Raw genomic sequence first — 13875 nt, 5'->3', positions numbered from 1 at the left:
TACCCTGAGACAGGACCAGGAAACTGGGATAAGGAATCCAGAGTGGTAGTGGGGGGCAGTTGAAATCAGATGAGGAGCTGGGGTGGGTTAGACAGCAATAGGATAGACACAGACTGGAGGGGATGGGGAAGAAGGGTCTTTGACTACTCGAGACCACTCCGTTTTCTGAACATTTGATTCACGGGAAGCAGGGGAGGAGGAGGGGCAGGGGGCAGAGCATTCAGGGGAAGGGCGGAGTCGGGCGGTGACTTTGGGGAAGGGATGGAATTGGGGCAGGGAAGGGGCGGAGTTGGGGCTCCTTGGAGTGACCTCTTTTTCCAGGACTGCAATATGGTAACCCTAGCAAACCAGAGATCCCCAAAAATTTCATTTTGGAAATACCAAAATATGTTAAATTGACTTTCTTGTCAGTTTCACTCAGCCACTATAAGACAGGGATCTTGCCAGACATGGGCGCCTCGCCAGAGCTGAGGGTCTCAGGGCTTCTAGGCTCCCTGCCTGAGCCAGGGCATTCATGACTTCCAGGGCCCTGCAGCAGAGTTGGGAGCCTAGAAATCTTTGGACTGTCTCCAAGAGTCTGCTGCTCTGGGGCAATCCACATGGCAGGGAAGCACTGCTCCCTGGAGTGGAGGGGGAACCTATTAGCCCCAAGAGACCCAGCTGGAGCCAGGGTCTCCGGGAGCTGAAAGGCTCTCTGCTGCAGGGTTGTCAACCCTGGAACACTGTGTTTTAGCTAGAGTTTTGTCAAATCTACAACAGATTTGACAAAACATTTTGCTCCAGTTAATCAGCATCTTCAGACTAAACTAAGTTTTGTCAGAAAATTTCTGACTAGCTCTAGTTGTGACACCTGATTGCAACCTCCAGGCTGGGAATCCTTGTTCAAGGAAACTTAAAGGGGTGCCATCTTGATGGGTATTTCTAAACAAGCAATAAAATCCACAGCTACATATACTGATATAGGGAAATAATTTTGGTTTTTATAAGAGTATATCAATTATCCCCATCATGCAGAACCTCCTCCCTCCATCTATGGTAATATGAAATCCCTCTCAAAATGATCATCTGCTATTTGGAATTTCAAGCTTCTACCCAAACCAATGAGGCAATAAATCTGGCAAAAAAGGTAGGAAAAGATTTTTATAAATGGCAAAAGTGTATCTCTCTCACTTTCTTGGTCCTCAAAGGTGCTTAAAGGTTACTTAAAGCTTTTTGAAAAACAAAATTGCTCTCTGGCTTAGAGTGTACATGGAAAATTTCAGTTTGACTAATGCATAATCCTTTAGAGTGGATATGATTAGTAACCTGGGTTAAACATACCACCACACATGCTACCTACAATAAAGTTTTAAGACAAATATATACCTGATGTATAGAATTATACTATGGCTGTCAATTAATTGGAGTTAACTCATGTGATTAACTAAAAAAAATAAAAATTAATCACAATTAATCAAAGTTATAATCGCACTGTTAAACAATAGAATACCAATTGAAATTTATTAAATGTTTTTGGATGTTTTTCTACATTTTCAAATATATTGATTTCAATTACAACACAGAATATAAGGTGTATAGTGCTCACTCTATATTATTATTTTTCATTACAAATATTTGCACTGTGAAAATGATAAAAGAAATAGTATTTTTCAATTCACCGAATACAAGTACTGTAGTGCAATATCTTTATCCTGAAAGTGCAACTCACAATTGTAGATTTTTTTGTTACATAATTGCACTCAAAAACAAAACAAAGTAAAACTTTAGAGCCTACAAGTCCACTCAGTCTTAATTCTTGTTCAGCCAATTGTTAAGACAAACAAGTTTGTTTACATTTACGGGCAAGAATGCTGCCCACTTCTTATTTACGTCACCTGAAAGTGAAAACAGGTGTTCGTATGTCACTGTTGTATCCGGCATTACAAGGTTTTTACATGTCAGGTATGCTAAACATGCTTATGCCCCTTCATGCTTTGGCCACCATTCCAGAGGACATGCTTCCACGCTGATGACGCTTGTTAAAAAAATAATGTGTTAATTAAATTTGTGACTGAACTCCTTGGGGGAGAATTGCATGTCTCCTGCTCTGTTTTACCCAGATTCTGCCATATATTTCGTGTTATGGCAGTCTTGGATGACGACCCAGCACACGTTGGTCGATTTAAGAACACTTTCACTGCAGATCTGACAAAACACAAAGAAGGTACCAATGTGAGATTTCTAAAGACAGCTACAGCACTCAACCCAAGGTTTAAGAAACTGAAGTGCCTTCCAAAATCTGAGAGGGACAAGGTGTGAAGCATGCTTTCAGAAGTCTTGAAAGAGCAACAGTCTGATGCAGAAACTACAGAATCCAAAGCACAAAAAAGAAAATCAACTTTCTGTAGGTGGCATCCAACTCAGATGATGAAAATGAACGTACGTCAGTCCATACTGCTTTGAACATTATTGAGCAGAACCTGTCACCAGCATGGAAGCATGTCCTCTGGAATGGTGGTCGAATCATGAAGGGATAGATGAATCTTTAGTGCATCTGGCATGTAAATATTTAGAAATGCTGGCTACAACAGTGCCATGTGAATGCCTGTTTTCACTTTCAGGTGATATTGTAACACGAAGCAGGCAGCATTATCTCCCATAAATGTAAACAAACTTATTTGTCTGAGCTATTAGCTGAACAAGAAGTAGAACTACGACTGAGTGGACTTGTAGGCTCTAAAGTTTCTCCTTTTATTTTTGAGTGCAGTTATTTTTTTGTACATAATTCTACATTCATAAGTTCAACTTTCATGATAAAGAGATTGCACTACAGTACTTGTATTAGGTGAACTGAAAAGTACCATTTCTTTTGGGGGGGGGGGTTACAGTACAAATATTTGTAATCACAAATAAATATAAAGTGAAAGAAGCTTTTTGGAACATCTCTGAGGGTGAGATTTACCTGTAATCTGTCTCTTAATGTATTATATTAGGCTTAGACTTGCGTGTTTTTGCTTTATTTTGCTTGGTGACTTACTTTGTTTTGTCTGTTATTACTTGAAACCACTTAAATCATACTTTTTATACTTAATAAAATCACTTTTGTTTATTAGTAGACCCAGAGTAAGTGATTAATACTTAGGGGAGCAAACAGTTGTGCACATCTTTCTATCGGTGTTATAGAGGGTGGACAATTTATGAGTTTGCCCAGTATAAGCTTTATGCAGAGTAAGACATATTTATTTGGGGTTTGGATCCCATTGGGAACTGGATTTCTGGGTGCTGGAGATAGGTGACCAGTTTTTGGTTAAAGTCTGAAGTTTTGGGGGCATGGACCAGACCCTGGGTCTGTGTTGCAGCAGGCTAGCGTGTCAGGCTCAACAAGGCAGGGAAAAAGGGCTCAGAGGTAAATTTAGCACATCAGGCGACAGTCCCAAGGGGGTCTCTGTGACCGAACCCGTCACAAATGCACGACTGGAATATTGATATAGAAGGCTATAGCTTGCACAGACAGGACAGGCAGGGAAAAAAGGCAGGAGGTGTTGCCTTATTTATTAAAAATGTATACATTTCGACTGACGTGGAGATGGAAATAAGAGACAGACCTGTTGAAAGTCTCTGGGTAAGGATAAAAGGGGTAAAAAGCCAGGGTGATGTCATGGTAGGGGGTCTACTATAGACCATCTAACCTGGAAGAAGAGGTGGATGACACTTTTTTTTAAACAACTAAAAAATCATCCGAAGTACAGGACTTGGTGGTGATGGGGGACTTCAACTACCCAGACATCTGTTGGGGAAAATAATACTGTATGGCACAGATTATCCAACAAGAATGTATTGGAGACCATTTTTTATTTCAGAAGGTGGAGAAAACCACTAGGGGAATGACTGTTCTAGATTTGATTTTGACAAAAAGGGAGGAACTGGTTGAGAATTTGAAAGAGGAAGGCAACTTGGGTGAAAGTGATCATGAAATGGTAGTGTTCATGATTTTAAGGAATGGCAGGAGGGAAAACAGCACAATAATGGATTATAAGAAGACAGACTTTTGCAAACTCGGGGAGTTGGTAGATAAGCTCCCAGGGGAAGCAAGTCTAAGGGGAAAAACAGTTCAAGAGAGTTGGCAGTTTTTCAAAGAGGCTTTATTAAGGGCACAAGAGCAAACTATCCTACTGTGTAGAAAAGATAGGAAGTATGGCAAGAGACCACCCTGGCTTAACCAGGAGATGTTCAATGATCTGAAACTCAAAAGAGTCCTAAAAAAGTGAAAACTAGATCAAATTACAAAGGATGAATATAAACAAATGAAATACGTATGTAGGGACAAAATTAGAAAGGCCAAGGCACAAAATGAGATTAAACTAGCTAGAGACAAAGTGTAACAAGAAAACATTTTACAAATACATTAGAAGCAAGAGGAAGACCAAGGACAGGGTAGGCCTATTACTCAATTTGCGGGGGGGGGGGGGGGAGGTTGGGGGGCACACTACTGAAATCAGGTGGGCTAAGAAGCTACTAGGGCTATAGCCCCAGCCAAGGCACAACCCATGGGAACTCTGACTGGAAGATCACCTGGCTCCACTGATTGGTCTAACTATGCTATTTAAGCTAGGAGGAGGAAAAGGAAGTTTGTCTGAGCAACAAGGTGGTTTCCTGTTGTGCCTGCCTCCTGCAACCAACCCTGCTCCTGCTCTCCTTGTGGCTCCTGCCTTACCCCCCGCCTTCATTCCTGTTCCCATAGCGCTCCTGCTCCGTGCTTGATCCTTGCCTCTCCCCCTGTCCTTATGCATCACTGTCAATCCTCAGTGACCAGTCCTGGCTCCAATCCCGGCCTCTGACTTCTGACCCTGACTCCGGCTTGACTCTTGGCGCTGGCATTTGGCATCTGACCTCAGCTCTAACTCCTGGTTCTGACTCTTCCTTGACCCCTGGCTCTGCTAACTGGCAGTTGACTCGGTGCTCACCCTGGGCTTAGCTCCCCAACCTAGATGCCTGCTCACCCACTAGACCTGACTCCTGCTCTGACTACTAGGCCAGACTGCCTACATACTGGTCCATAACTGGTCCTAACTAAAACTAACACTAAGAAGGATATTAGCTATACAACTATACGACTCTCAGCCAGTGAGAAGGGATTGTGAGGTGAAAACCACACAGAGCTCTGACTCCAGCCTCAGGCAGTGAGAAGGAACTGAGGGGGGGTGGGGACAGTACCACCTCATATAGCCAGGGGAGGCGCTGTGGCCACAAGCTGCAAGCGCTGCCCCTTCAGAAACTGCTAGGCAAAGTTCTCTGGCTCTGATGCACTGGTCACACGCACACCTACGTGAAATACATTGCTGCATCTACTTGAAGAAGAACTACATGTATTATTCAGGGTATAGGGGTACCATGGATTTATATAGTGGCATAGTCTATAGAAGAACATATAGTCTACATACACTAGAACAGGTTTGCTTGTTTAGTTATAGCTAACTAACGCAGACACAGTTTATTCTATCAAAAAAGAGTGCTTTTGCCAATATAGCTTATACCAGTCCCCCAGGTAAAATAAGTGATATAGGGAAAAGTACCTTTATGCTGGTATAAATGTGTCTACACTAGGGTTTTTGCCAGTATAAAAATGTTGCCCCCCCCCCCAAAAAAAAAAAAAAAACTAACCTGCTCTACCCCCTACCCAACATTACTATAACCAGCAAAAAATTTTAGAGTAGAGCTGGCCTTATTCAAAGGATTTCATAGAGAAGAATACTGAAGCACCAGACCCTTTCGCTACATAACTTTTTGAAATAAAAATGTCCCTTATGCAATTATTATTCATTAAAATGTGGTTCTAACATTCCTCATTTCTAGCCCTCGTTTTCCTAACGAGAAACTAATGGAGAGCCAAATGTAAATTATGCTGGAGAATAGAATTCGAAGAAATAAAAAAAGTGATATTAATGGAAGATGATCTAGAAAACTTTGTGGACAAGCTTGGAATCTAATGCATCAGTTACCTCAGAAAAAGAAACTGTTAAAAGCTATGATATAGCTTAGACATGCCCTTGATTTTTAGGGTAGCAAACAGAATTTATTAAGAATTGTTTATCAGATGTTTCTTCATATACAAAGCAGAGCCACTGCAGCAGAAAATTCTGTCAGAGGGTATGCCTACACTGCAATAAAAGACCCACAACTGGCCCAGGTCAGCTGGCTCAGGTTATAGGGCTAAAAACATGTAGTGTATTCGGGCTGGAGCCTGGGCTCTAACGCCCTGTTGGAGAAGGGTCCCAGACCAAGAGCTCCAGCCCGAGCCCAAACATCTACACCGCAGTCTTATAGCCCCACAGCCTGAGCCCCATGACCCCAAGTAAGCTGACCCGGGCCAGCCACAGCTGTGCCACGGGTCTTTTATGACAGTGTAGACGTACCCAGAGTTGCATATCGACAACACACGTTCAAAATGGGAAAGGATTCTTTTTGAGTACGACAGCAATTCTTTTTTGTTATGTTGGTTCCAAAACAGTTCTCTCTTTATTCCTTAAAGGATCAGAAATATACTTTGTTTTTAAAATAGAAATTTCTTTACTAATGTATTAAAAACAGAGCTGCATGGTTTATAGTTATTCTGTTCTCATCTCATACATGAATAAATGATATCTGTACTTTATGCTGTTTAGCTTAAAGCAGAAATTATGTAAAAGCAGCTATTTTAGGCTTAAACAGGGTTGGATTAAAAAAAAAACCAAAAATACCAGATCTGTTCAAATGTGGTACTTTCTTTTAACCCAGCACAGCTGGTACTGCAGAGATAAATAGTTCATGGGTTTGTAAGAGTTAAATCTCATTTCATTCATAGGCAATCCTTAATTCATGGAACAGCAATCTGCACATAAAATACCATTAGCAATTAGCATCTTAGTGTTTGTACAATACTAAAGTGGATAATAATCTTAAAAAGTTAGTAACTGTGATACCTTCTTTTGTCTGTTTTCAGCAGCAGCCAACTGAGCGGACATTCTCTCTTGCATTTTTCTGCAGTGAGACATGACAGCTTCTAAAATGGAGAGGGGGTTGGTACAGATGGACTTCTTTTCTTTACTACCAGCACCTGCCTCATAGTCTCTCTGCAGAGCCAGAAATGGGTCACTAAGATTAAACCTCCCATACCGTTCCTGGATAAAAACCTCCTTCCGGCGTGCCTAAAATATAAACAGATGAACAAAAACAGTAATTAATGGATTTTTCAGAGTACATCCACACACACAACAGCTGTAAACCTAAAGGAGAAGGACAATAAATATTTACAGTTGTAAAAAATATTCAGGATGAGCACATTTATTCATAATTTATATTTAAATAGAAGTAGTCAGATATATTACACACAGATTTTATTTTATTTTTTATTTTATCCAAGTAGTGTATCAGATAAGCAAGCAAAGTCTTCTTCTCCATTTGACTACAGAAATTTAAATTCTCTGGAACGGTTTCAGGAAAACCATACAAGGAAGAACCTGTAAAGTTGCTGATATGCATGGAAGAAAAGAAGGGAAAAGGAAAAAAACCTTTATTTTGGTATTGTAGAATGATTTTTTAAATTTCAGTTTACAAAAAAGAATGGCACTCAGGGTATGTCTATATAGCAAAGAAAAACCTGCAGCTGGCCCACACCAGTCCACTCCGGCCTGTGGGGCTGTTTCACTGCTGCGTAGACTTCCGGGTTCAGGTTGGAGGGTCCCAGAGCCCAGAAGTCTACACAGCAATGAAACATCCCCACAGCCTGAGCCCCACAAGCCTGAGTCAGCTGGCACAGGCCAGCCGTGGCTTTTTCTTCACTGTGTAGACATACCCTAAAAAGCCATAAAAACTGCTGTTTCAGGTAACTGCTGTAAGCACCAAAATGTTCAGTTTTTAAAACAATGTGCTTGTCAGACTGTCACTTAAGAGGACATATACTATAATCAGTTAAACCAAAAAAAAAAAAAAAAAAAAAAAAAAAAAATCAGAAAAATTTAAGAGTATCCATCCACAACATTTACATTTCTCAAATTCTCACTTCACAAAATCTGGTATTAGGACATAACATACAAGTATCACATGATCAGAAAAATCACTCACTTTTATTATTTAAATGTGTGATCATATTCATAGAATGCAGTAGGGTATTTTATTGATGGAACAGAAAATTGCAAAAAGCTATATAAAAAAAAAATTCACATTCCCATTGCCTCAAGCTGGTTAGAACAAAAAGTCATTTTTTACTCATGAGCCCAAGCAGTTAAGCGCACAACATGCAAATCAACAATTCAGGCCAATATCAGGAGAGATATTTTTAGTGTATTCATATATTATGCAAATAGGACCACAGTTACTACTGACTTGCCATTCCCTGCACTGAAAATACCATCTGCAAAATTCTCAGTCTTGAATCCTAGTGGGAGACAAGCAGTGGTGGTGTTGGTTGTTTGGTGTGCATGTATGGTGTTGTGAAGTTTTGTTTGGTTGGTTGGAGTTTTTTATAAATAGGAGCAGCAATAATGGTGAGAGGAGTTAATCAACCTACCCAAATTGGGGTTATCTGCCTCCCACACATCCAACTGCTGTCTCTTGGACATTCCAATCATGTTCAGATTTTGCAGAAGAAAGCAAAATAAATAAACTAATACAATCACTCACAAACGTTGACTGAAAAACCATGCCTCTAAAACACAAATAATAAACTAGAATTTAGAAGAAAGAAAGAAAGAAAGAAAGAAAGAAAGAAAGAAAGAAAGAAAGAAAGAAAGAAAGAAAGAAAGAACCCCCTCCAAACTCCGAGGGGAAGAAGATGAATAAGTGAAAATCCATCAATATGATATTTTTAAAGAAGCAGAATTAAAAGTCAGAAACTATCCCTTGTCTAAAGAGGCAAGAACTATGGGAAAAAGGCCACCAAAAGGTAAAAGTTCTGTTTTCAAAAAAATGCAAGAGGGAAGACACCTCCCATCACACATTAGGTCTAACCACTCAATGGCCTGTTGGACAGATTCTAAAATCCTCCATAAAATTACTCAAAAATTTAGCCTGCTCAAAGAAAAAAACTTCAGGAGGATAGTAAAATTTGATCTCATACCCTGGAAGCATAATCACAGAATTGAGGGATAAGGCAGGAAAACTCCCTAGAAACTGAACACAAGCAATAGTGTTTAGTCTAGACCAGTGGTTCCCAAACTGGGGTTCGTGAACCCCTGGGGGTTCACGAAATGTTACAGGGGGTTCTCGGGAAAAAATTCCCTAATGGCGGACAGAGCTGCCTTAGGGACCCCGGGCAGCACGGGACCAGGAGCCCGGAGCCCCTGGACTTCCAAGAGCTAAGCAGATCAAAGCAAGCACATCTATCACACTGAGGAGATTTAAACTTCAAGACTCCTTATAAGAAATGGAAAGGGAAGTGGATATTTTTTGTTGTTTTTAAAATTAAATAGGCAGCTAGTATTGTTTTTAAAATTATTATGAAGAACAAGTTTAAGCTTTGTTGTAACATGTGTTGTTTGCTTGAACTGCTTATAGGGTGACCAGATGAGATGAAGAAAATACTGGGACACCGGGGTGGGGGGCAAAAAAAAAAAAAAAGCCGGCGCAAAATATCGGGACAAAAATTGCATCCCGACCGATCTCTGGGACAAACAGCTCAAAATCGGGACGGTCCCGATTTTATCGGGACATCTAGTCACCCTAACTGCTCAAGACCTGAATGCTTGTATAAGAGGAACTCTTTGAGTTGGCTTCTTAGATACCTTCATGCTGTTTCACATCTGATACGCCTTGATGAAACATAGGAGCCTTGTCTTATAACAAGCTTATTCAAAGTGATACAAGCTACGAAAGTGAGATCTTGGAAGAATGTTGCCATTTTCATAATGTAATAAAAATACTATAATGATAAATAATTAATAATAAATAGTGTGTAATAATCATGTCATAAAAACAAATTTTATATTTGCAATATCACTGCTTTTATAATTTATTCTCAGGTAAAAGGAGAAAATCCCTGGAAATATTCTTTTTTTAGGAGGGGGTTCGCGAGACTTGACATTTTGGTGAAAGGGATTCATAGGTTGTTAAAGTTTGGGAACCACTGGTCTAGACCCTGAGATATGCCTATGTCTGCAAGTGAATAATCCTGAGGCAAGCTGTAGTGGCAACCTTGTCTTGGACTGAATGAAACCCTACATAGCTAGCTTGAAATTGGAGGGGCTAAGTCATAGCTGAGGATGACCAGACAGCAAGTGTGAAAAATTGGGACAGTGGGTGGTGGGGTAATAGGAGCTTATATAAGAAAAAGCCCCAAATATCGGGACTGTCCCTATAAAATCAGGACATCTGGTCACCCTAGGCCTGAATACAATGCCGTAACAGCAGCCATTCACACATGGCTCTCAAACAAAACCAGAAATTTGGGTGGACTGCCTAAAAGCCAATATCCACCTGTAATGACCTCTATCAGCAACTTTTCCCATTGAATTTGTGAAGTGAGGTTTCACAGGATTGGACATGTGGATGTGTGAAAGATGGCATGATAACAGGCAAAGGTGGGAGCCCATCCCCATCTAGAGAAAAGATGTTGAAAGATTTTGTAGCCCACCTTATCCTGAAAAAGCAGGTATGTACAGAAATAGGCACAAAGGGTATGTCTGCGAACGAGCGGTGGTAGCTTTATTGCTGGAAGCAATAAAGTGCTGTCTATACTGGTGCTTTTCATCACTAAAACTTTTGTCGCTCGGGGTGTGTTTTTTCATACCCCTGAATGACTACAGTTTTAGCACTGAAAGTGGCAGTGTAGACACAGCCTAAGTTTAAAAGCACAATACCACTATACGCCACTCGCTGCTAGCAGGAATGTGAACTTAAATGAAAAAAAACTTGATATTTGTCTGTATAATGTGGCTCAGGAAAAGCGGTCACTATTTTACTCCAGATCCAAAGAAGATCTCAGACACGGGGAATTTATGGCTGGAGGTCGAAAAGCATCAAGTCTTCTACGTATCTGAAGAAAAGTTGTAAATATACTAGTCTGCTTGAGTATAGTCCCTGAACATGCAAAATATTTGTCAAGTGGACCTAGGAGAAGTTAGGGTAGACTTTGAGTTAACAAAGGAAGCAGTACATATGTGAGGACAAAGGGAGCTCAGTTTGTACCATATTACAAACCTTTTCTGTTTGATACTGTGTTCCCTCCAGTATAGACCTCTGATAATTCAGGAAAATCAGACCACCTGCTCAGACACCCCAGGCCTGCAGAGCACTATTCTTCAGAACCCACATTTGTCAGGAAGAGGATTCCTTGGTTGGAATGGAGAAAGATGCTCTGGTTTTCAGTGATTATCCAAGAGCAGTTTTGTAGACTGATGAAAAAATAAGAACTCTTGGCCAATTAATAAGATCCCATTACAATACGGGTCCTATTTGAATGCTTGTATTTTTAATCTCTTGAGGTTTGCCCTTGCTACTATAAGTACTGGTAGAAAGACATATCTGAGCCTCTTCACAGGACAGGGAAGTTATGCTTTGCAAATATGATCTCCTACAGGATGCCAGAAGAAGACTGGAAACAGAGCTTTGGTCTGCATGATAACATGTTTTCCCTTTGCTTAGGCACATAGCAAGTAAGAATGTCTAGAAGCAGTTGGCCTGATTACTTGTTTGAAGTAGGATCACCCTTCAGGACACCAAGGGTCTGTAAGTTGTTCAGTACTGTTGGTTTCTAGTATGAAGAGGTGTAGGACCTGTATGAAAAAAACCAAATTCTCTGAGTAAGAATACCTCTTAACCTCATAAAGGAGTGGTTTTGGACCACTGCAGAGACATACTCAGCATCAGATCTGCTGTTACTAAGTAGAAGCCATCACTCCTTAGGATAGCTGCTTCACTCATTAAACCATCAGTTTCAACTGTTCCACTGATGTATCTGGGGTCCAATAAAAAGATCATTGTCACAGAGGCTGCCGAGGACATCAGCATCAAGGTTAAGTGCTTCATATACAAATACAAATGGCTCTTCAGGCAAGAGATGGCCTAAATGCAACAGCATTTTGTCAGTGTTGAGATCGCTAAGGATTACCAAATACTTAAAACATTAAAACTGATCTACTGCTCAGTTTCCCCATTGGTGCTCTGCACTAGCAGTCTGGATGCAATGGCTGAACCAGGATGCACCTGGGAGCAGTCAGAGCTTAACACAGGGTCTCCTATCTGCACTTTATGCACATACCCAGGATATTTCAGTGACCAGTGCTCAACATAGCAACTCCATTGGTGCTCCCAGCAAGGAGTTTTGGATACATCAGCAGATGGCTGGAGCTGGATGCAAAGTCTCCAGCAGCCCTTTCTGCCAGCAGCATGTAGTGTGTCACTCAGCAAATATTTGACACAGAGGCTCCCACTGTATCTATGAGATGGCACTCAATGCCAGAAGCTCCATGCTTGTTGGTCTACTCCTGGAATCTGGCTAGTATGCCATAAAGACCTGGAAATATATAAGTAATTCAAAGCAAGAAGTTTCAAATGAAGACGACAACAATCACAATGAAACTCCAAGGTAAAATGCGCTAACATTGACACAATAATGTCAAAGCACTGAGGGAAGAGTGCCAAAATGCCAAGGCAAATGCAACAAAGGACTGGAGACTGGAATCCTGAAGCGCATGGAGTTCCACCTTTCCCAGGCTAGGAAACTAAGACCAAGGAGTGGCCTGCACAGATGGCATTTGTACAGAAATATTTTTAAATGCATTTTTCAGGGTTTTTTTTTTAAAATACACACTACTTTGTATGTTTCTAGAGATCATCTGCCAGATTCAGTAGAAAAAGCAGATCAACTTACAAGAAATTATCTATTTCCCTGCATTTAGAAAAAGTTAAATGTGCGTTAGGGAGAAAGCACATTAAATACAATTTGTCATTTTATAGACTGTAGTGTGAGACTCCACTGTTCCATTATTCAGGCCAATATTTAAAAACTAGTAATTGCCGTTTTTTCTTATTATCAAAATAAAAGATGACTTAAATCAGTAACTTTACCTTAGTAATTACCCCCAGAAATTGCTAATTAGCTCTTTTACTGCAGAAGTATTTTCTTTTTCATTACAAGGATAGCTTTTGTTGGCTTCTAAACAAGTCCAGCTTTGTGACTCAGAGACACCTGGTGTTTCTAAATCCTGAAACCTTAATCACTTCTGGAGCATGCTCTCTCTTACACACTATACAATGTACTGTACAGACAGCACAAATACCACTATACATTGAAAGGTCACTATTTATAACTACATGTTTATATTTAGCTTTACACAGTTGACATTTTTAGCAGTTTAAGAAGCATTTAGCATTTGACTAGTATGATAAAACATTTTCATGTTAAAATATAACATGTAAACAGACAGACCTGTCATATATAGAATGTATACTTCTCCCACTGAAAGTATCGGACTTGTACACAGCTTCTCCACTGCACCAACATCCATGTATTACAATTTATCTAATAAATTCTTGAGTTGCCAAAAACTGCCTTCAGAATAAGGCTCCAAATTCTAAGAAATAAGTGCTACTTGGAAGTTTTGCACTGAAGGTAACTATGGAATTTTACTAAATGCTGACTAGTCATGGTGTATTTGTTTGAGATTATCAGCTTCCAACAACTACACTGTCAACATAGATTCACTATGGAAGAGAAGTTGACAGTATAACATCAACATAAAACATTCCTCAGATCTACAACAGTAATTTAGCCAAAATGCTGAGTTTCTGGGCTACCTGAATAAACTAAAATGTTTAGTGTTTACAATACTGCTCCAGTCACAACCTTTAAAAAGGTATAAGAAGCTAGTGAGTAGGAGTACAAAGAGCATCCATAGATGAATTATATATTGGCTCTGCTTC

At 40.2% G+C, this 13875-nt stretch overlaps 1 protein-coding gene across 1 annotated transcript in view; it reads right to left on the bottom strand.

Annotated features, from left to right (window-relative positions):
- The window catches only part of CTTNBP2 (cortactin binding protein 2), a gene marked incomplete in the record, with an annotated part of 189493 nt that overhangs the window by 124180 nt on the left and 51438 nt on the right, over positions 1-13875 (bottom strand). The window contains 1 exon segment of the mRNA XM_034768791.1: positions 6939-7163. Within this exon segment, the coding sequence (XP_034624682.1) occupies positions 6939-7163 (225 nt within the window).

The sequence above is a fragment of the Trachemys scripta genome, chromosome 1, assembly GCF_013100865.1.
Source record: "Trachemys scripta elegans isolate TJP31775 chromosome 1, CAS_Tse_1.0, whole genome shotgun sequence".
Classification (NCBI taxonomy): domain Eukaryota; kingdom Metazoa; phylum Chordata; order Testudines; family Emydidae; genus Trachemys; species Trachemys scripta.
Note: the sequence above shows the minus strand (reverse complement) of the source record. Positions and strands in the feature narration are given on the sequence as shown.